Genomic DNA, 22,247 nt, shown 5'->3' with positions numbered 1-22,247 from the left:
GGATACTCTGCATGTTGCATCAATGGTAAGAGTTAGTCTAGAAAATAGGATAAACCACAATAAAGGCAGTATAATAGAATCATGTAATCAACTAGGTTGGAAAAGACTTTTAAGACTATTATGTCCAACCAGGATTTGACCTTTAAGAACATCAAATCACAGGACTGCTAAGACCACCACTAAACTATGTTCCTAAGGGCTTCACCTACATGAATTTTGAACACTTGAGGGACAGAGATTCCATCACCTCCTTGGGAAGCCTGTTCCAATGCCAGAGCACCCATAAGACACAGGCCTGCTGGACTGTGGCTTTCTCATCATCTCCCACCAGTAAGTAGAGGCACCTCTTGTACCTGCAAGTACAGGTACTACAAAAGGGCCACACAAGCGGCGCTCTTCTCCCTCACAGAGAGCACCATCCACTTGGAAACCACCCTGACGGGAAGACGGCTTCGCCACACAGCTGTCCTGCACACTCGGCAGTGCTCCTCCCGCGGCGGTCCATAGGAACAAGAGGGACGAGCGGCTGGAAGCTTCGGGCTCTGGAAAGGCGGGAGCCAGGACCCCACAGCTGGATTGGGTTAGGACAGGACGGTACGAGACAGGCCCGGCGACTGCTCAAAAGCGACTCGAGCCCCGGAAGGGCCGGGGCGGGGCGATGCGGGGGGCGTGGCCTCCCTCCACGGCAGGTACCCCCCGCGCTGCAGTACCCTGGCCCCGCCCCTTCCCCTCAGCCGCGGCCGCTGCCGCCGCGGGGGGAGGATGAGGGGGCGCCGCGGCGGAGCTGGTGCCGCAGCCGCGTTCCTCGCCTGAGCATTCCCGGCCGTTCCCGTCGGCCGTCTGCACCGCGCCGCCGCCCCGGGGCGGGCCGTCCCTTGGAGTGGATGCCCAGCGCCTGCCTGCTGCCGCCGCCTGGCGCCTAGTGGCCCCTGCCAGGGCAGAGACCCGCGGACGCCATGGGCTGCTGCAGCTCCGCCGCGCAGGTGAGCGGCCCGCGCCCGCCGCCGGACCTAGCTGCCCCTCTCCTGTCCGTTCCTCTTCCGTCTCCTGGCTCTGCTGTTCCCCTCTACCGGGCCCTGTTACACCCGCAGGCCTGCTGTCCCCTACGGCTATCCACTCGTCCCCCGTTCCCAGAACTGCCGCTCATGCTGTCCCATTGCAGTGCACCCGCTCCTGCCTCTATAACCGTGCTTTCTGGTGGCCGTGCATCCCCTTTACCCCTCGTAGCCCCGCTTTCCCACGGTTGTGCACCAGTTTGTTCTCTCCCACTACCGTATCCCCTACCGTATCTCTCCTATAGCTGTGCATGCCCTTGCTACACCTGTAGCACCGCTCTCCTATGGCTGCGCACTCGTATGCATCCGCTGTAATCATACTCTGAACCCTTTGCATTCCCTTTCCCCCTAACGCCCCGCCAACAGCTCTGCTCTCTCGCGGCTGTGGACCCGTTGCTCTCTTCTCCTGTAGTCTGACTTCTCATGGTTGGCTGTGTGCCCCTTTACACCGCACACCCAAGCCTTGGTGCATGTAACTCTGCAGCGTTTTGCTCCCCATTAAAGCTCTGCTCTTCCCTCTTATGGTTGTGCACCCCCAGGTTCAGCTCATATAGCCTTGCTCCCACCATGCTACGCACTTCCACCCTCTGCATTGCTGTGCACACTGCTCTGTGCTCTGCTTCCCCAGTGGATCTGCATCATTTTGCCCCTTCTTCCCTCAGCCCTGCTATGGCTTTGCAATCTTTGCCATACCGTGCTCCAGTCCCCTGCCATAGCTGCAACAGCTGCAAACCTCTAGCTCTCCCCTGCTATCCCCATACTGCCTTACTACCTTGTCCTATGCTCCCCACTCCCTCCTCCCTACTGCAGGGAGTGGGGAGCAAAGGCCTCTGTGCACCCCCTATATCTCTGCAGTTTCTTCCCCACACACCCACCCCCCCCGCGTTCCTTGCAGCTTTTCCTTTGGGGCCCCTAGAGAGAGGGGCCATGTCATAGGAGGAAACTTGGCACATCCAGGGCCTCCCCAGTACGTTGCCTCTAGAAACGGAGGCAGTTCTAATCCCAATCCCCTTCCCCATTCCGTGGCCAGGGGCTCGGGTGCCTCCCTGCAACCTTTTCCCTGTGTGTGACCTGCCCCGTGCACATCTCTTATTTCCGAGCTCGGGTTTTCTGTCTTCCCCCTCCCCCAGTGCACTGCTTTGCCCTTACTGACTCCTCTTTTTTCCCCCAGAGCGGTGCTGCCAAGCAAGGCACAATTGGGAGCTCCACCCAGCACTCCAGTTTGCGACTCTACTTCCTATTTTAACTTTCCCTTTGAACGACACGACCAGGGCTATTCTGTTTTGGCTCCTTTCTGAAGGCTGTAGGATGAAAGATCGTGACTAACGCTGTGGCTATGCTTTGCTTGCTTGTAAATGTTAGTTTCTTTTGGCTGTGTCACTTGCGGTGGCTGAATCCAGCTTCCAGCAGACTGCTTATGTGGGAAAGTCCGTCTCTGCTGTCCCAGATGACTCATCATAGAGATGAGTTTTTGTAGCTCATCCGTTCAGGCAGACCATTTTTTTTTTTTTTTTCCTTTTTTATATAAGGGCTCTGTCCTTCCCATGCAAAACACTGCAGAGCTGTCCAGTTGCAATAGAGAACATCCTTTACAGCAAATCTGCTGCAAAGAGGAAAGCAATCAGCTTTATGGTGCATGAAGAAATGGTTTGAATTTTAGAGAAGGACATATATACCGGATGTTAGGGGAAGATTTAAAAATTGTTCAGTCACTGCAGTACACTGTTGGGGAGATTGTGGAGCCTGTATTGCTTGAGGCTTGCTAAATATATATATAATATATATATAAATGTTAGATAGGTATCTGTCAGGAGTAGCTTGAGGAAAACTGACTTGGAGCGCTGAGAGTGAAGTTGATGTTTTGAAGTCTTTTCCAACCTTATTTTCCGTGATTCCTATCCACATTGCTTTTCATAACTGTTTAGCAGGTCCTTTCTAGCTCTCATTTATGAATTTAAATTGCTGTTCACTGTTACATTCTTTTTCTTAAATGAAAATTCAGGCACATTGTGGGTAACATTAGATCAAAAGCAGAAGAAATAGGGGATTGGGTGGTTTAAATATCTGTCTTGTTCATAGGTTTCTTTTTCTTCATAGATTTTGTTGTTTAGTGAAATTTTGTGTTCCCATGTCAGGGTGTGTGATGTAAATAGTATGCTGCTGAACCTCTTTCATTTGTTTTCCTTGTGTGTGGCGAGATATGGTACAGTGAGCTTTGTATCCTGTATATGTAACTGAAGTATAAAGAATTGCTGTTTATTTAATCCCCTAGCCATAAGCAATTGCGTGTCTTCTCAGGAAATTCAAATCAAAGGCTAGTTGCTGAATATTTTATCAGCAACAGTTTTGTTAGGTATATTGATTGCAGAAACCTTGCTACCAAGAGTACAGCATTATGTTAGAGCCTAATGTCTGTCTTATCCTTCCTTTTATCATTAAGAATAAATGTTGTGTTCTTCATCTACCATTGTCTTTATACTTTCCCCTCTGTTATTTCCTCTTAAGCTTTCCTTGAGCAGGGATCCATCAGATGTTCCTTCATGCTGCCTCACTTCTTGCTTCTCCCCGCATACCTTCATCTTAGTCTTTGCCATACAGTCTCTCCTCTTATCATGGACAACTCACCCTCATTCCTTATTGACTGTTTTTCATGTTGATTTCTCATTAAGTTTATTCTTTGGCTCTCTAGCCTATTTGAGCTTCATCTGCTAATACCCATTTCTGTTTCTGAGAGAAATTATTACTTCTGTTTTGATTTTGCCAGCCATCTTATCTGATTGCTGCATCTCCAAATCCCTTTCTCATGACTGCCACCTCCTCATCTCATTTATAATAATGCAGTAACTATGACTGCTTGTTGAACATGGCAGATTTCTTTGACGTCTTCTTTCTAACTTGTATTTCATACTCAATTATCGTTTTGATTTTTTTTTTTTTTCCCCCTTTCTCCCTGAATGCATTTCCCAGTTCCTTTGCTTTGCAGGCTGCCTAGAAATCTCCGTTAAGCTTTCCTATATTTCTTCTTCCCCTGCAGAATCTAAAGGTTTCCAGAGAAAAACCGATTAGAATCGGCATGTTTACCTTCGCTCAGCACTCTTGCCTGCTACTTACAGTGATGGATCCTCATGTTTGCTCTCTGCTTTTATTTCCTTTAGCAGTTTAGTCTGACCCCAAAGCCCCATTCATTCAATTTTTCTGTTTTAATTCCAAATTTCTGGGTTTTACCTCTTGGCTGCCATCTTGCTTCCTTCATAATTTTATTCTGAGTTACTGTCCTCCATCCTTAAAGCTGACAGTGAACTATAGTCTGCTTCCACTTCTTTTCCAAACTTCTAAACAGAAGAATTTACATTTGTGGTCAAACATTCTCTCTTCTTTCATTGTACTGTTCCAGTCCAGGTTCCATGCGCTGCTGAAATTACCTTCATTAAGATCCATACAGGCTCTTTCTGGCCAAGTTGCAGAGATTCCCTTCCTTTCTTACACTCCTTGATCTGTACTGCTTTCAATACTATCTGTAGTTCTTGGCCACTTAATGTCTTATTCTTCCTAGACTTCTGGAATACTGTCCTCTTGTTTTTCACTGCCTTCTACTTTCATATTATTATTTCTTTTCCTCTTCTGCTGTCTGTGCTTTTACTTCCACTCTTCCCCCCTTTTGTTAACTTAAATCCTTTTATTACCAGATTATTCGACTTGAACTGTTAAGAGTGATGTTAACTTAATACAACCATAATGGACTTTCTCCCAGATGTGCACATTCTTTCCTGTTATTCTGCTGCTTTTTTTTTTACTCGTTGGGGTGTTTCAATCTGGAATACTTCTTTCCAGTGTATTTCTTTTTTCTGTTTCCGGCTTATTCCACGTTCACATGAAGTACTTTCACTTTTCCTGGTGTAGTATCTTCTGGGATTTGCACTTGTTCTTCATTGTCACAACTAGAATTCTTGTTTACCTGTTGTTACTTTTTGATGTTAACAACTGTGTCATCCTCTTTGTTTCTTTAGGGGCTTTTGCTGTTCTCTGCTTACTTAGGTGGACTTAACTGTATCTTTTTATGTCTCTTGACTCTCACCATCTTGAACCTTGAGCTGGTTGGGAAAATGGTGTGCAATGTCAGCTTCATATTACAGTTGTTGTCTTAGAGCAGTGTATATACTCTTCATTAATTACCATGGCCAGATCCTCCTTAAACTTCTTTGAACTGTAGTTAGGCCAAAGCGTGCTGACCTATATGAGATTAAAACCTTGTAAAGGACAGGAGGAAAAAAAAAAACCCCAAATCCAACCAAAAACCAAACCCCAGACACCTCTCTGTGTCTCCTGTTTTGTGGTGCTGTTCCTTATCAATGCATTCATGCGGTTTCAGTCAGCTGTCCTCCCTTGCCATGTCTTTATCATGGGCTTCTCAAGATGGGTGCTTCTGTCTAGGTTCAAATTGTTCATCATAGATCTGCTATGCAGCAAAGCTTAAAAAATTTCTACCCAGTTTTGATACAGGTGGATTTTTTTTTTTGTTGTGCTGTTTTGGAAAGGATCTTCCCTTCCTGAGTGTTGGTATCTTTTGAGTGAATGGTGCTGTAGCTCCACAATGATAGAATAATCAAATTTCTTTCAAATCTTTAGTTTCATTAAAGAGGAAAAATGGAATATGCAGTTGAGTGGCAATACTCTCTTCCATTTCTTTTCATTCTTCTCCTTCATCAGTGGTATTTTCTGCTATCACAGCATTAGTCCATTATAAAACTGGTTTTGTGGGAGATAACTACTGGAGTTAAACACTCCCATGTCACCATAATTGTCAGGCTATGCTATAAATCTGTTGGATTGAAGTAATTCATGTAGGGTTTGTGGAGTTTGTTGGGTTTTGTTTGTTTGTTTGTTTTTTAAGCAAGCAAACTTACCTCAGATTGCTCCACTGATTGAGTTTATAGCACCACTCCATAAATTTCACATTACTTTATGTAAGGGGACAGAATTTCATAGTTCATGAGGGGGAACAAACTGTGGGGAGAAGTGAACCTTAAATTGTTTCTCTTGAAGTGATTGTTACACAGAATCCATCCTTCCTTTCTGCTCTTACCCAGTTGAATTAAAGTGGCTGATTCTAGCTAAAAGGCATTTGCTTTATCAAGGTGTTACAGGAAGCAAGACTTTGTGACATCTTTGTGTTGGGACAGGGGAATACTGTGCATGTTTGTTTTATCTTTACAGCTTTGTATCTTAGTGGCTTTATCTAAGATACGTATGAAAAGCTTAAAATCTTGATGAAAATTGGAGGCATGACTGGGATAAACAAAGCACATATTCTTGGTGGTTTTACAGGTGGCCTTGGTTTTTACAAAACTAAAAGGACTTCCCATTATAAGAGGAGATGAAGACAGATGATCCATTAACTTCCCTTGAGTGTCTGCTGTCAAAGCAACACAGAATAAATCTAGAATTCCTAACTTAAAAATAAATTTGTGGTTGTGATTAAATGTAGCTTCTGAACTGCTATGGACAATGAAGACCATTAATTGTACTTCAGCCATTTGTCTTCAGCTGTCAGAGGTTCTTGCAGCCAAATTAATGTAGAGGGTACCAAAATATTCCTGTTTCATTGTGAGTGTGGGTATGATCATGCATGAAGACCAGCTGAGTAACGGTGTTGATGGGCAGAAACAGGATGAGTTGTGAATTCTACTTCCAGGAGCTAGGAAGCTTGATTTCCCTTTCAACTCACTGACAGTAGATGAAGCTTCCGTTCTAGCCTCTGGCAAGCAGATAGAGTATGAAGGATGAAGAGTATAAGCAGGATCCAGAGAACAGTGCTAATGATTCAGGCAACTCATGAAGTTGTTGAGTACTTTTTGTATTTCTGGTCTGTGAGCTCTATTCCTGTGAAGCATGAGGTGTCCTTTTACAAATGCTGTCACAAGCAACTGCGCAACCTGTGCAAATAATTTCTTTTGATCTTAACATAGAAAGAAATGTTTCAACTACGTAGATGCTTGTAAGTACTCTTTCAAACACTTTGAGCTTTTCCCACTGAAGACTAGATCCTTCTGAAGTTCAGGCTATTCTTCAGCTGTGACACATCTTAAAAGGTTTTAAGTAGCACATTATTTCCTTTACTTTGTTGGGTAACTCAAAGGTTGACTATTTTTTTTTTTTTTTTTTTTTTTTAACACGTCAAGAAGTGATAGCTTGGATTAAGAACCAACATGGGACATTGCATCCTTACAAGACTTGGTTTTGATAAAGTGTGGACAGTTTTGGAAAAGATTGATTATCTTTCATTGTTAATAGTGAATACTAAATCCAAAGCTTATGTTATTGTTACTATATTATTATATATTATATTACTGTAACTATTAGCAGCTAGAATGCTGTCAGCCATCAGACTCTTAGGTTAGTAATTGTGAAGGTATATTCAGTATCATTTAACTGACTGCTTTTATTTTTCATTATGAAGAAATTACAATGGTTCTTATGGAGTGAAGTTGTCAACTGTCTTTATGCTGTTTACTCTAAAGACAAGCTTTTGCTAATTGTGTATGCCTTTTTCTCCTTTGGGCTGACTACAATTTTTGTTCCTTTGAACTTACTTCAGTGGTTTCTTTTGTGAAAATCAAAATTTGCAAACCAACTTGACAGAAACTGGGATTCTGCTTTAATATGATTTCAACACCCAGTGCATGATGCACTGCAAGAGTAGGAGATGGTTGCAGTATATAGGCAAGCTGAGATTCCATACTGCATTTTTACATGCTAGTTTCTAGCTGTTGCTATTTTAACCAGTGGTGCTAGAATATGGTGGAGGTTTATGGCAAGCAGCACATGGGGACTTGTGCCTGGACGTCGTGTAATAATAAATGTAATGTAGTTAAGCAGCTGTTTACAGCAGAAATAAACTCTGGCCTAATGTATCCCCAGATACATTATTTGACTGAGGAAGAGACCTCTGAATATCATGTACAGATTGTAGAAACAAAACAGGAAATCCATTAACGTATTATGTTTAAGCTCATGATAGGCATCCGCTGGGAATGCTTTGTCAGACTCCCCCTAGCCTGCTATGAAAAACTGCAAAATCACAGAACAGTTAGGGTTGGAAAGAACCTTAAGATCGTCTAGTCCCAACCCCCCTGCCATGGATGTAACTAGGTGATCTTAAGGTCCAATTGCCTACTTGTAAGAAAGTATGCTTATGTAATAAGCTAAAGGCTTGACACATCATTTCCCTTTCCATTCTCCTCCCACCCTTTCTTTCACAAATCAGACAAAGCCTTCATAGCTTTAGTTCCTCTTAATCTAATACTCTTCCAGGGTCCTCAAGCACTGCCCTCTTGTTGTAATCCTGAGTGGTTTTCTTTTCTTGTTATGCCAGAATTTTTGACCTGTAAATTGGGATTTTGTATGTAAGAAGTCATGTAACCTTCCCCCGGAATATATTCTGAAATTTTTCATCATTGTTAGAGCAAGCCGGGGAGAAAGAGTTCTGAGAAGTTTTTGTTGGGTTCTTGACAATCTTTTAAATATAACTGAATATGGCTATTGGCTTCTCAATTTCTATCACAGCTCTTTTGGCTTTTGTACACAGCGATACAAAAGAACGTACGCAGCCACTCTATGCAACAGTTAGTTCATAGCTTTCACTGTAGTGCCATAAGGACCATGTTTGCTTTGACATGTGCAAATGCGAGCCTCAGACCTTGCAGAACCCTCCACCAAGTAAGCCTTCTTTTGCCTTTAAAAGGTAGGAACTTCTTCTGCAAGATTGTAAATGCAATAGAAAAAGACATGATTTAAAGATTTTCAATTGACAAACCCATTTGAATGTAGGATGCATTGTGAAAGAATATTTAGCAAGGTGCTATGAATATCTCTAGTGTTGTTTTTCACAGCAGTACTCTGCAGGCCACAAGCTGTGACGTTTTGTTCTTGCATTGTGGCTTTAGACACTCAAAAAGGGTGAAAAGTTCTTTTAGAGAAAATTGCTCATCTCACATGAAGAGAGTACAAAGAACAGGGGCAGCATTTCCTATGGAATGTCCCTTATCTTTTGTGAGGACCATCAATGTCTTTTGTGGAGACCATCAATGGGTTACATTTTCTTGTTCTTCTGATCATGTTATATTGTGATAAAAGCTAATGGATTTGGAAGCAAAGTGTGTATTGTACTTGGACAATATTTTACCAGTCCAGAGCTTTGAAATGTTTTGTAATATGGGACTTGCAGTCTCTTAGTAAGAATAAAATCTGGGAATCTGTTAAACAGGTTGATACACAATTAGAAAATACAGTGTGATAAAGTAACTTGGTAGGTGCAAAATATCTTTAGAAGGGAAATGGTTTGGGTTTTCTTTGTTTGTTTGCTTTTGTTTCCCTCTCCACCCCCCCCGGGTTTTTTTTTTCCTTCTCCTTCCCCCCCATGACTACTTTTTACTAATGACTAAGAACGATGGAAGTTCCAAACATGCATTGAAATGGGTATTTTAATCCCCTGAATAATATTACTGTGCTATTTGTAAAGTGCCCTTATTTATTGCTGTTTTCAGATAAGTACTTAACAAAGGGTAATGAGGAAAAGAAACAATAGCTGAATACTTTGAGGGTTAAAACCTGGGCTTTTGTGTGCAGATGGCTTTATTTCTAAACTTCAAAACATCAGCAGGTGTGCTGATCATGTCAGCTGTTTATTTAATCAGCTGTGTTATGTTTCAAGATAAATATTTAAGTTGTAGACTGAGGTGGAAGCATGTAATAAAGGAGTTTTAAAAGCAGTGTTTGACTGAAAAGATGAGTGAAAGATGATATGCAACACAACATATGTCAGATTCATAAGTGAAGTCTCCACGTATGAGTTTTCAGGGTAAACATCTTTATATTACACCATCAGTAATGTTTTAAGTGCTGTCTTGTGTGCTTTCAAATTTGTTTACATTCTGTTGAAAACTCATAAATATTGTGTGTGGAGTATGAGAACATTACTGAAGTAGCAGGTGTGGACATGTTGTACTGGTAGTATGCTTAGTCTCTGAGAAGCAAAATATAAATCCATTACCCTTTGGTGGATAACTTTAAAGCAGCATTACACCATCAGAAAACTTTTTTCCTAGCAGGAACTCTGAGTTTCATACTTACAAAGAATAGCTGCATCCTTTCAGGGGACAAGGGGTTGGAGAAATGGTGATGTGGAGCTATTAGGCAAATAAGCATGTGGGTGCCTAGATGTAAAGTGCTGGCATGTAGCTTTCAGTAAAATCCAAAAGCGTGACTAATGTCTGCTTTGCAGTAAATTGAAAAATAAAGTGGTTTTGAATGAGATTGAAGCAGAAATTCCACAAAAATGGGTGTTAGGCACCACTGTGATTTGCATGTTCTGTAAGGCAGTACTCTTGGAATTGCCCCATTGTTTGGGCTTGTTAACTAGAGGATAGTGTCATCATGGAGAGTACTTGCAGGGAACAGTGTGTAGTGTTTTCCTTTCTTTCTAGAGAGACTGCCACTTGTAGCTCTGATAGTATTAAAGTGACAAGTTCATTTGCCCCTGGAGGTGGGAGACAGACTGCCACTTGTAGCTCTAACAGTATTAAAGTGACAAGTTCATTTGCCCCTGGAGGTGGGAGACATAGCTTTGGTTCTGTAAGTCTGGGGGCAGTCAAACATCTGCCTCCGAGGAAAAAGCTATAATTGGCAAGCTGCATCAGGTTGGAGCAATACTGCTCTTCCCTAGGGGTAGATCCAGGAGAAGTCTACTCTAAGATTTTTTTTTATGTGTTTGTGGAGATAGTTTAATGATATGGTGTAGTTCCTCCTTTCAGGGAACTGGTATAGGTGAGGGAAGTAAAAATCTGGGTTTACTGGTGTGTGTTCCTTCTCTACTAATGGAGGCATACCAATAATTTGCTATATAACAATCAGTTTTATTGTGAATCTGAGAGAATCATCTGAATTCATGATAAACTGTAGTAAGCTACCGCTTGGTGCTGTGTCTGAACACCTGTATATCATGCACAGGAAATCTGTAGGTAATGATGAGTGTTTTTACTAGGGCAGCTTTGCACAGTGCTCTTAGGCTTCACAGTGCTGCAGACTAAGGGTTTTCTATAAAGAATTGCAAGATAGCAGATGCAGTAATTAACTAAATGTAGTTTTAACACTTCAAGACTTTGCTTTGTGCCCTTAGAGTGCACTCACCTAGTGAAGATTTTTTATGGAGAGCTAGTTTGCGTTGCAACTTTTGTTCTCAGAAGTGTACTTGTATGGAGAAGGGATTGTGGTTTTGAGGGATGTTTGGGGTTTTGGGGCTTTTTTAGCAACAGTGTCATCCAATCTTCAGAGTAATAGAAAATCCTAGAATAATTACAGACTTCATTCTCCCTAGAGGTAATAACAGAGATGTTCACGTTGGCACTGTCAGGGACTCTAAGACTGTTTATTTGTGAAGGTTTTAGAAAATGTCCATGTATTTTCCCTCCCTCTCAGTATGAATACTTTTCTGCGGTGTATTTAACATGTTAGAAGTTCCCTACTGGTTTTGTTTGAAAATGTGAAACAACTTTCTAGATTTTAATTGTAGATTCTGATGTTTTATGCACTGTTCAGTTATTACCTACTAAGTTGGCAGTGTATGCAGATAAATGCTCTGTTTTTCATGAAGTAAGTTACTGATTTGCGTTTATAGTGAGACACTTGAACTATACCTGTAATGGATATCATGTATATTTTAACCACTCCCTGTTCAAAATTTATTTCAAATGCAATATATTAGTCATCTTACAGTTGTCTGACATCCATAGTGAAAGGAGAGGAATGTCTAGTAGCTTCCTTTGATGTCAGTATAGTTGCAGCTGCTTATGAATAGAGGACTTATGTCTTGTTTTTATGTTTTGCTTTGGGTTGGAGCAATCCAAAAATATCCTAAACTATTAGTGCTTGGGGTCAAGATTAATTTCCTTTTCCTCTTTAGGCTCTGGAATTAAGATCTGTTCACAGGTGGAAGAAGTTTCATTAGGACAGTATACAGTTGATACTAGTGCTTCTCTTAAACAGCTGAGTGGTATGGAAAGGTGTCCCATGTCTTGGACAGAAAATACCATGCTGTCTGATAAACTGTAGAATTATATTCTTATGATGGAAGCATTTTGATAAACTAGTAAATTACAGTTCCTCTTTTTTATAGGTGGTATGCTTCATGCTAAAGGCTAGCACGTGATTGAGACTGTTCTTTAGCTTGTAAGGATATGTAAAATGAATAAAGGATGACTTCTAGACTGAATGACTTCTTGGTGACAGCCTCTTTAACCTGGCTTTCCTGTTTCCCAGGGAGGACTCAAGAGTGGACCATGCCTTATGTCATTTTGTGTTGTGCACAGTATGACAAATGGATCCACCAATTCTGAAGCATTGAACTTGCATTGTAGGTGTAAAATGACTGCATTATGTACTCACTATGCTATTAGGATAAACTGAATGCTGTTTATGCAGCCAGTTGAATCGCTGGCGCTTTTTTAGAACCAGCCTTCCTTTTAGGAAAAGTAGGTTCTGCAAGAATTGGTGACAATTTCCCACAAAAGATCCACTCAGGATGAGTACCCTTTGTTGTCTCTAAGGACTGTTTATTAACGCTTTGTGCATACTGTAGCTCCTAGGTAGATAGGTAGCTACACAGTAATTTCTGAATTCCTTGATTTACATATACAAACAGCAGTCATTTCTGTTTACTCTGCAGTATTGAGCTGCTGTCACATATACTCTGAATCTAGATGTTACATGAAGGTGATAAAGGGAAACAAATTGAAAGGGAATATAGTTAGATGAATATGGTTCTTAGGATGGGTTTTTGTAAAAAAAAATCTTAAAGTGACACATCAATAATAATATCCTTGAGGATTTCTAAAACTACAATAAAAACTACCTTTTAAAAAGAATAAGACCCTGAAATACTTGCAACCCCAGATTTTCAGTATCTTCTTATAATTATCGAACCTGGTTAGAAATTAGAAGGACGAATATTCCAAGTTTTTCTACCATGACTCTGCAGAAACAAACCCCCCACCCCAAATTAATTAAAACTATTTGAAAAGTTAACTTACATAATCCTTTTGTAGTAATTTAAACTGCTGGTAATTTACTTTTTTTTTTTTTTTTTTTTTTTTTTTAGGAAAAAGGTCTATTTTTTGCTCCTTCAGGAAGCTACTTGTTTCCCTCTCCCAATAACTCTTGAAGATCGTTGGTCCAACTTAGGTAACTTGGCAGTGATAGCTGATTCAGAGATTCAATCGTGTTCCTGTGAGCTTAGTGAAAGATTGAGGTCGAAACACTGTTGCCAAGAGAAAATGGCTGTAACAAAGCTGAGTTACTCTTAAATACCAGAAAAACTAAATGAGAAATAATAAAAAAAAAATAATTAAAAATCAGGAATTGTTTCTGCTGCATGAAGGACTATGATCAGAACTTTCTCTTTGTTATATTCAGAAGAATCTGATTGTACTGTGCAGAAAGACCAAAGGAAATCAATCTTAACTAGTTCCATGGCATTTAGAGCTATTGATTTGTTTTCTAGCTGGATTCTGTGATTAAAAAACAAACAAAAAAAAACCCAACCCTGTATCCCACTGAAAACATTAGTCACAGACACCGTTTTGAGGAATAAATGGGAGCTCAGGTATTTGTGCATAACAGTGTTTAATTGACAGCCTAACACAATAGTTCTGCGGAAGGAAGATGCAACTTACAATTTTCTTACATTTTGTAGATGATTTTAGGGAGGAGATTTTGTAGAGGGCAAATTGCTGTCATGTTTGAGATATTAAAAACTTGGAAGGTGGGTGTAATATAGAAAGGAGGTTAAGGGCTAGAAGTGGTTAAAAATTTGGTGTTCCTTGCTGAGGGGAGAGTAATGACTAGATTTGTTTTGTGAATTTACCTGGTCTTTAAGGAAAGGTCAAATAGTGAATGAATGTAAATGCTGAAAGCAGTGGTGACGATTCTGTACACTGGGTCTGTGTCTGGCAGTACTGTAACCCACCAGCTGAGACAACAGAAGCTTCGGAATTTGTAAATGGTCTGGAAAGTCACATCCTTAAAGCATGGTATGAGCTGCTAAGGGGGGAATGGGTCAAATGCTGAAGTGCCCAAGTACACCAAGATATGAGAAAACTTTGTAAATCTAGGCCCGATTGTTTAGATGGGTGATTAACACTGCCGTGTCTTGTATTCAATAACAAAAAAGTGGCTATTTCTAAGGGCAGAAAGTACAAAAGCTTATTCTCAGTGCCTGCAAATGGAAAACTGGATGTTTTGCATCATCTTTGTCTTGCATTAGAACCAGGTTGAAAGAAAAAGAAAACTAAACCAAAAGAGCTTACTGCTTTTCAAGAGGGAATGTCAAAATGTGTGCGTTTCAACTTTCTTGACGTACCCTGTTATTTTTTACTTGAAGTGGCATGAATTTAAATGAAATGCTGAAGTAGAAGAATATTGGGTCACTATGTTTCTTTCATATGCATGTAAGATTTTATCTAGTGTTACTTACAAGTAGGGGTAATGAACAATTTGTCCTGTATGTGTACCTTTGAGGATTTTTGAGCACCTGCACTTGGAAGACTTCTGAGCCAGAACAGTGTAGCTCATGTAACTGGTATCTCACGAAGTTTAACTCTGTTTAGCTTTGCTGGCCGTGAACACTTTTTAAAATGTCTTCTCTGGGCTTTCTTAACAGTATGTCTGGTAGTCCTGGAGTTAGATTAGCAGTTTGCAGGACTGCTCTTCCTCATGACTCCCTATAGAATTTTGACGGGACATCCTTCATCCTGGGTCTCTTCTAAGACTTGGTTTCGGCTGAAAGAGTGTGAGGGTTGTATTTGTCTGTTCTGGTTTGATTTTATTTTTTTGTCCTTAACTACCTGAATGAAGCTATGACTGTATTCTTATGACCTCTGTGTTCATATGCAAATTGTAATAGTCCCATACTCTCCAGTTGCTAGCTTAAGCTCACTAGATGAAGTAAAGCCTAGCATCTAACCTCTCCCTGCCTCTCCTTTTCATACAGTGGATGTTACTGAGTCCAGTTTTTCGCTGGGCTGTTCTTAATGCAGCCCATCTGTCTCAGTAGCAGCTTCATTTTCTTCTTCCTAAACCATATGATCACCACAAGATTTTAGGATTTCTTTCTGTTGCCTTTCTCATGATGTTGCAACATCCTCTGCTGATGGCAAATTCCATCTTATCCTGATCTTATTCACATCTTTGCTACTTACCCACAGCTTGATTATTCATATATATAGTACTGCAGATGTTTTTTACTTGGCTCCTTCTTCAGTCACATCACTCCCAAATTTTACATTGTATGAGACACTTTGTGTTTAAAAACCAATTTGCTGTATCTCTTTGCATCTGTAGTCTCCTGCTCATATGCTGTATTTTTGCACTTTTTTGTGCTCTTATGTGTGTGTTGCACTCTGGCTGTGGCAGATGAGTGCTTATATGGTGGCATCCAGTACAGATCTTACCATAACAGTGAAAGTGGTAACCATTAGTTTTGTGCTATGCTGATACCTGTAAAGAAGCATACTACAGTATGTAGAAGAGATGAAAATTCAGACCTGCTGTTTGGTACTGCAGAGGTTTATTTTTGGAAATGACAGGAAGAATGAAATCTGGATGGGGCTGATTCTGTGTTTTGAAGTGGTTGGATGCAATGACTACCAGGAAAACAGCCCCTTTTTATTTTGTGTTTCCATACAAGCACTTACTGTCTTAAGACCGCGTAGCTGCGAGTTCAACTAGAAAAGCCAATATGCTGGCATTCTTCACGATTCTCTTCTGCAGGAGAAAGCCTAACTTCAGACACTCAACTTTTTAGGTGTGGTATTAAGACATAATTGTAAAATCATGCCACACCCAACAGTTTTGATTTGGTTTTGAGAAGCATTGAGTTTGCTAAGTCTTCTGTAAAATGGACATATGTAAGCTTCTGAACACAGTAATTTGGGTTCTTGAGTAAATAACTCTTAAAATCAGCACAGAAGAGCTCTTATGGGCAGGAAAAGTGTTTCCAACCTGCAAGTTTGGAAACTTGCAGGTTTGGAAACATGGAGAGACAGGCTCTTTTGCCTGCCTTCCACTCCTGAGTGATAGTGTTCCTGTTAATCTGTGCTGTCATTAACAGTGCACAGATAGTCCTGTGCTTTATTAATGACAAAAATATCCATGGAGAGCATAGCATAAATTATGAAATCTCTGTTTTAAGAGAAAACTTGAAATTAATAAAATAATTTTAAAAAGTTTTCTTTTCCTCTAGGTTCTTTAGCTTTCTTGCATCAGCAAATACTGAACGATTTTAGAGGAAAGGCTGAAAAGGGTAGAAGTGCTGATTTAGGATTGCAGGCAAGGCATGCCTGCTAAAATTTTATGGTAGTTCAGTTACAATGGAGGCAAAACATAGTTTCTAGGCTGCAAAACAAACAACATCTGTTAGACCTTATGTTGACCATAGATTAGTGATTTGTCTTGCCTAAGCATGAATATCATGGTCTAAGTAAACATCTAAGGGTATTAAGTGGGCAGGGAATAATCACTAGAGAGATACAGACACCAGCAGGAAAGATGAGGATGAAAGGTATGAAGCTGTGGAAGAAAATTCAGTGGGAATCCAGAATACAAGGAAGCAACTGAGGAGAAAACAGTAGATAGATAACGGCAGCTAGCTTGGGTTGTAGCAAGGTCTGGTGAAAAGAAAGTTCGGACAGGATATTGGAAGAGCGTGTTTTTCTAAGGAGGTAATAATTTCATACTGTGTTAGTATGCTGGGTGCTCTATGAGTTGCCTCCAAGAGTGCTTTTTGTTTAAAATAATTTTCCCCACTTCCTTAAATTATGTTTTGGAGCAGAGTAAAGGCTATGGACACAGACTGAATTCTGCTCAACCTTCTAATAATGTGCTACACTGTGGCATTTCAAGTTTCTTTTTGATGTACAAATTGTGGTCCACTTGGTAAATAAATGGATTACTTATGGTAAGTGTTACTAGTCAGACAACCTAAATCTTTGCAAGAGCTATTTCAGAGGATGCCCAGTGGCTTTTAAAAATCCTATTAAAAGATTTTGTTTGCAGATGGTACAGAGGATGAAAACCTTACAAAACAAACCACACTATGCAGTGCATCTTACTGCTTCCCTATTTGTCAAGGGCAGTTTGCTCATAAGGTGCAGCTATAGCTGAAATTGGTCTTTGCTGTTTGTACATGAAAATAAATCTCTAAAGAATTCAGAGTTGGAGTCGATTTAGGAATAACAAGTGTCAGGCTTTACATATTTTATGCGATTATGATTATGCTAATTATAACAATATAAATGTCACAATCTTCTTGTAAATGTTAAGTTTAAATAGTGTGTTAGTTTTAAGTGTGAACTACCAGAATCAGAAAACAGTTTTGTTGAATGAATGTAGTAGAATCGGTAGTGTGATCTTTCAGCACCTCTCACTACTGATTATTGAATAAAAGAAGTTTGACTATTTAGAACTTAGAGTGAATTTGCACAGTTTGAGTTAAGAAAACAAACATAATATCTTCAGGTGGAAACTATTTAATAAAATATTGAAAAAGTAATGTGGAATTCACTAATACAAAGCCAGCCTACTTAGAAAACTGTGTTTTGAAGTATGGTGTATGCAGGATTTCATTTATATTATATCCAGTTTGTAGTTTTTTTAATGGTAGCATTTAAAGAGGTTGCTTTGTGCATGTGATTTAGTAAAAACTAAAGTAATGAATACAAAAAAATCCACCCTGCTAATATCACATGAGTTATATGCTATTGCTTTTTTGGAGATAAATCTGAAAAAAAAATACATACTGAGATAAAAACTGTAGACATTTTGCACAACCATTCTGTTTTAATTCAGTTCTGACATTTGCTACCTTGTCAGCAAAGTTTTGGAGATGCTTCAGAGTCCTAAGAGAAGAAAGAATTAAAAAATTTGAATAGGTTACCTCTTCTGTCTCTGAAGACAGCTGTTCTGGACTCTCCCCGTATCAATCTCCTTTTCTTCTTCCTCGAGTGTGAAAACAATGTGTGCAGGTTTTGGGTCTTAGTAGAAGTATGTGAAGAGTTAGTATTTGGGAGCTAATAGAAAAAGCTTGTATGTGTAACTATCTTTAAAAGTAGCTATAATCAATATTCTTGTTACAGTAAACAAATTCTTGTATGGTGAGAATGGCAGTCAGTGCTCCTTTTTTTTTAAAAAAAAAAAAAAAAGGAAACAAAACATTGTTTTCTTAAATCCATTTCCCCTAGATGCCAAAATGGCTGTTTTTAACAGATTTTAATTATCTTAGCAATGTATACGTAGTTGAGAAATTTTACCTTAGGAGCACCAAACTGTTTGAATTGCTTACAATGCTTTCATTATACTCTGCAATAGAACCTCCATCACTGAATATTTCAACCTTTAAGTACACAACTTTCCTTTCTGGCATCTGGGCTATACTGACTAGGGATTTTTTTGCTGACATGTTAAGCTCAGCTGCCTCTTGGCAGGTAGAGAACTGTTCCTTTAACAGCAATTTATTAGCTCATTTCTACATTCACTGTGTGCAAAACTTGTTAAACCTGTAAATGGTGTTTTAAAACTGAAGAGCTTTTGAGAAGTTCAGCCTTTTACCCTTCTTGGAAAGCAGATTGTTGGAAGGTAGTTGTGGAAGACTGCAGTAGCAGATATTGTTGATCCCATGCCATTAGCTTTTGTTAATAAAAAAATAAGGGAAAATAACCTTGCTTGTGGATAAATACCTGTAAATTCCTGGGAAAATTACCTGTTTTCTGTGTAAATAATTCTTTGTTGGTCTAGCTTCCCATGGAGGTGCTTATTTTGAAGAGTCTTTCATGAGCCTGCCTTTTTAAGTTTTTTGACAAAGCTGCTTCAGCTGTGTCAGAGTTTAAAGATAACTCCTGCTATATGCTAATGCCCTGGATATTTGTTTTCTGGATTTATCTGTTATGAATAGAAGACAGTTTATTAAATGTTGTTAACCTCACCCCTCTTTTCTCACTCAAGAGCTCTAAGCGAGAGTGGAAGCCTCTCGAGGACCACAGCTGCACAGATGTACCATGGCTACTCTTATTTATCCTCTTCTGTGTAGGAATGGTGAGTAAAACTCAAAGGATCCTGTGAATGTTATATAGTTAAAGATTGTGCATTTATTAGAAGTTTTAAAACCCTTCAGTAACTTAGTCACTGAGTAAGTTGAGGGTATACTGGCATGTGAACTATCAGATGTACAACTGAAGCAGGTAGTATGTATGTATCAAAGACCTTTGGTAGGAATCCATAGTTTATTATTTGTGTCAGTTATTCTTCTGGCTTCCCTTCCCCTGAAACTCCAGTTTCACTTGTAAGTGATTTTCAACATGGTGAGGTATCACTTGACTCATGTTCCTTATGAGACTGTGTGTATCCAGCTTTGAGTCTGGTAAACAGTTCTGTGTATCACAGTAAACTTTTTTCTGAGAAACAGAAATCGTGAATATCAAAAAGTCGACTTGTTTTTTCTTGGATGCTGTTATACTATTAATAACCGTAGTACTAATGGCAAGATCTTTCTTTCCAAGTTATCCCAGTTTCATCCTGTGTGATGAAACTGCCATATTTCTCAACATAGCCTCACAACGCTGTGCGCTTTATATTTAAAAAACAAACCTTCAAAAGCTGCAGAGGAGTGAAAATCAGGAATACAGTTTTTTTTATCTTCTTTTGTTTCATGGACCTTCCTAAACAGGGAATGTTTCTCACTGTCTTATACTGCTGTGTTGCAAGCAGTAGCCCTTAGGAGTTTGGAACTTCTGTGCTGTCAGCTTTCTTTTCTGCTGTGCCTTGGTATCTGGTCTTTGGAATTATTCCACTGTAAAATTTATTTTCCCAAAGTGTTTGTTATTTTCTGTGCTTCAAATGTAAAAGCGTAATGTTTTGTTTAAATCATATGAATTATATTCTTACTGTAGTGTGAACATCTTAAGATTGTAAAAAGCACAATACTTCCTGAAACAAGCAGTTCTTTTGTGGTTGTTTTTTTTCCTGTCTTTGTTGATGTTCTGTGGTTACTCAGTCCATACGTACCTGTTCCCCCAATTATTTGTTAATCTGCTGTGAGTGTTCCAGATTTTCCTGCCTAAGCAGTATGATATACAGAGCAATTTTCTTATTGGGTCAAATATCCTGTTAGTTACTGTTCTAGGACACTTCATCTGAAAGGTCAGGTACTATAATGGGTGAGGTGGGCATCCCTGCACTGTTGTAAATTAGCTTAGATGGAGGTAGGTGCATTATTTCACTTGCCTTGTGTGTAGGGAAGAAATTCTTGAACAAGCCAAGAACCTGAGTACTAATGTAAGTAAAATGCATGCTCATATGTCCTTTACAGAGTAGTAAGGGATCTGAGAAATTGAAAGTGAGTGATGGAAATAACTTTAATTACTTATGATAGCCTTTCGCTCACTTTGCCCTTGTTTACACTTCGAATATTAAGTCTATGAGTGCGTTAGTGCATTGGTAAGAGAAAGATAATGACCAGCTTGCTGTCTGGAATTTCTATATATTGATAGCATGTCTGTCAGAGAAGGCCACTCTCCTGTAGCTTCAGACCTTTAAAAACCACCCATACTTCAACAGTTCCATGCCAACTTCATTATCTGTTGTCACCATCTCATCTGATCCTGTTGCTGTCATCGGTTGCTCCACACATTTGTCTCAGCTGTTTACTCTGCTTTCCCTTCTGAAATCTTAGCTTGCCTCATCTATGAAAAGTTCATTGATGGTAGTGGAGTGAACTGATGGTTCACTTCTCCCTGTCAGCAGTGTTCCTAGAGAGCTAATGATTCTTTTGGGACAGTCCTCTGCATAATCACTGCCTTCATCTTTGTTTTGTTGGTGAAATACATCTGAAAGTTCACAGCAAGGCCTCCCTGATACTGAAGCATTACTCTGAGCTGTTTTGTATTCCCCTGCTCTGGGTCTGTTTCTTTCCTGCGTTTGAGCCTAGCATAGTGGCCTTGATCTGGTCACTTGCTTTGGAGGTTTTCTTTAAAGGGAACTTATGTCAGATAGACTTCTAGATTCTAGGTTATCTTTGAAAGTACACAATTTGAAGGAAAAGAACAGGAGAAACTTAAAGCAGGAAAATCTGGACTGTTGGGAATCCTCCAGGATGCATACTAATCCTTGACAACTCCAGTTCTGCTTCTAGCTCTCCAGTGCCTGCCCTTGGCCTCCTCCCTTCTGCTTCATGCACCACTTGCTGACAATATGACTCAATCACCTACAGGATTCTTAACTATGCTTGGATAATGTGCAGCATTAGATGTCTGAATTCTCTTTCGAACTGCATTCAATTTTATAATTGCACAACAGTTCTCTGGATCGTCCTTGTCTTTCCTTTTTCAGTCTGAAAGAATTTTTAAAGAACCTCCACTTAGAAATAAATGGATTAAACTGACTTTAACCAGATGTCACGAGTATTACTGAACTATGTTGGTTTTCTTTTTTTTTCCTCCTCCAGGGTTTTATCTGTGGCTTTTCAATAGCTACAGGAGCAGCTGCAAGACTGCTTTCAGGATATGACAGTTATGGAAATATTTGTGGGCAGAAAAATGTAAAGGTGGAGGGAATAGTCAACAGTGGTCTGGACCTCACACACAAGAAGTGAGTATGGGATTCCAATTGCTTCATTCTGTAAACCAGGAAAGGCAAAACCTGTCTTCCTTTGAGAGTGGTTTTCAATAAACTGGAAAAAGGGATATGCTAACTCATTATTACTTGTCCTTCTCCACTCCTGTCAGCTAGAGAACAACTGTCTTTTGTAACAACCAGCAGTACGACTTTGAGAGTATATGTTGACAGATGTGTGGTGTAAGTACAGCTAAGATATTGAGAGAATTTCCCTTTCTTGGCATCCACTTTATATAGGAGACTGTATCAGCCCACTGAAGAATCTTGTTTGAGTTTTAGGTACAACAAGTATTCTCAGATTTGGGAACAGGCCTTTGATACATATGTAGAAATGGTTGCCTTTGATGTTGTATACTCATTTTTTGTCATCAAGTTTAGGGGGAGATGGGATGACTCTGACACATTAAAATGAGAGTTTAAACTGTAAGCAGAATATATATAAGTGGCTTGTTGAGAAAATGCACAGAACTTTAAGCA

At 39.8% G+C, this 22,247-nt stretch overlaps 1 protein-coding gene across 2 annotated transcripts in view; it reads left to right on the top strand.

Moving 5' to 3' along the window:
* The first annotated feature begins 835 nt into the window (after nt 1–835).
* The window catches only part of SLC44A1 (solute carrier family 44 member 1), a 62,217-nt gene continuing 40,805 nt past the window's right edge, over nt 836–22,247 (top strand). For both annotated transcript variants that reach the window (XM_080637078.1, XM_080637077.1), the window contains exons 1-3: nt 836–983; nt 19,104–19,193; nt 21,601–21,743. In XM_080637078.1, coding sequence (XP_080493204.1) covers nt 957–983; nt 19,104–19,193; nt 21,601–21,743 — 260 coding nt within the window. In that variant the 5' untranslated portion in view covers nt 836–956. The remainder of the gene's footprint in view (nt 984–19,103; nt 19,194–21,600; nt 21,744–22,247) is intronic.

This window comes from Psittacula echo (assembly GCF_963264785.1).
Source record: "Psittacula echo genome assembly, chromosome: Z".
NCBI lineage: Eukaryota > Metazoa > Chordata > Aves > Psittaciformes > Psittacidae > Psittacula > Psittacula echo.
The sequence above is the reverse complement of the archived record's forward strand: the minus strand, read 5'-3'. Positions and strand labels throughout refer to the sequence as shown.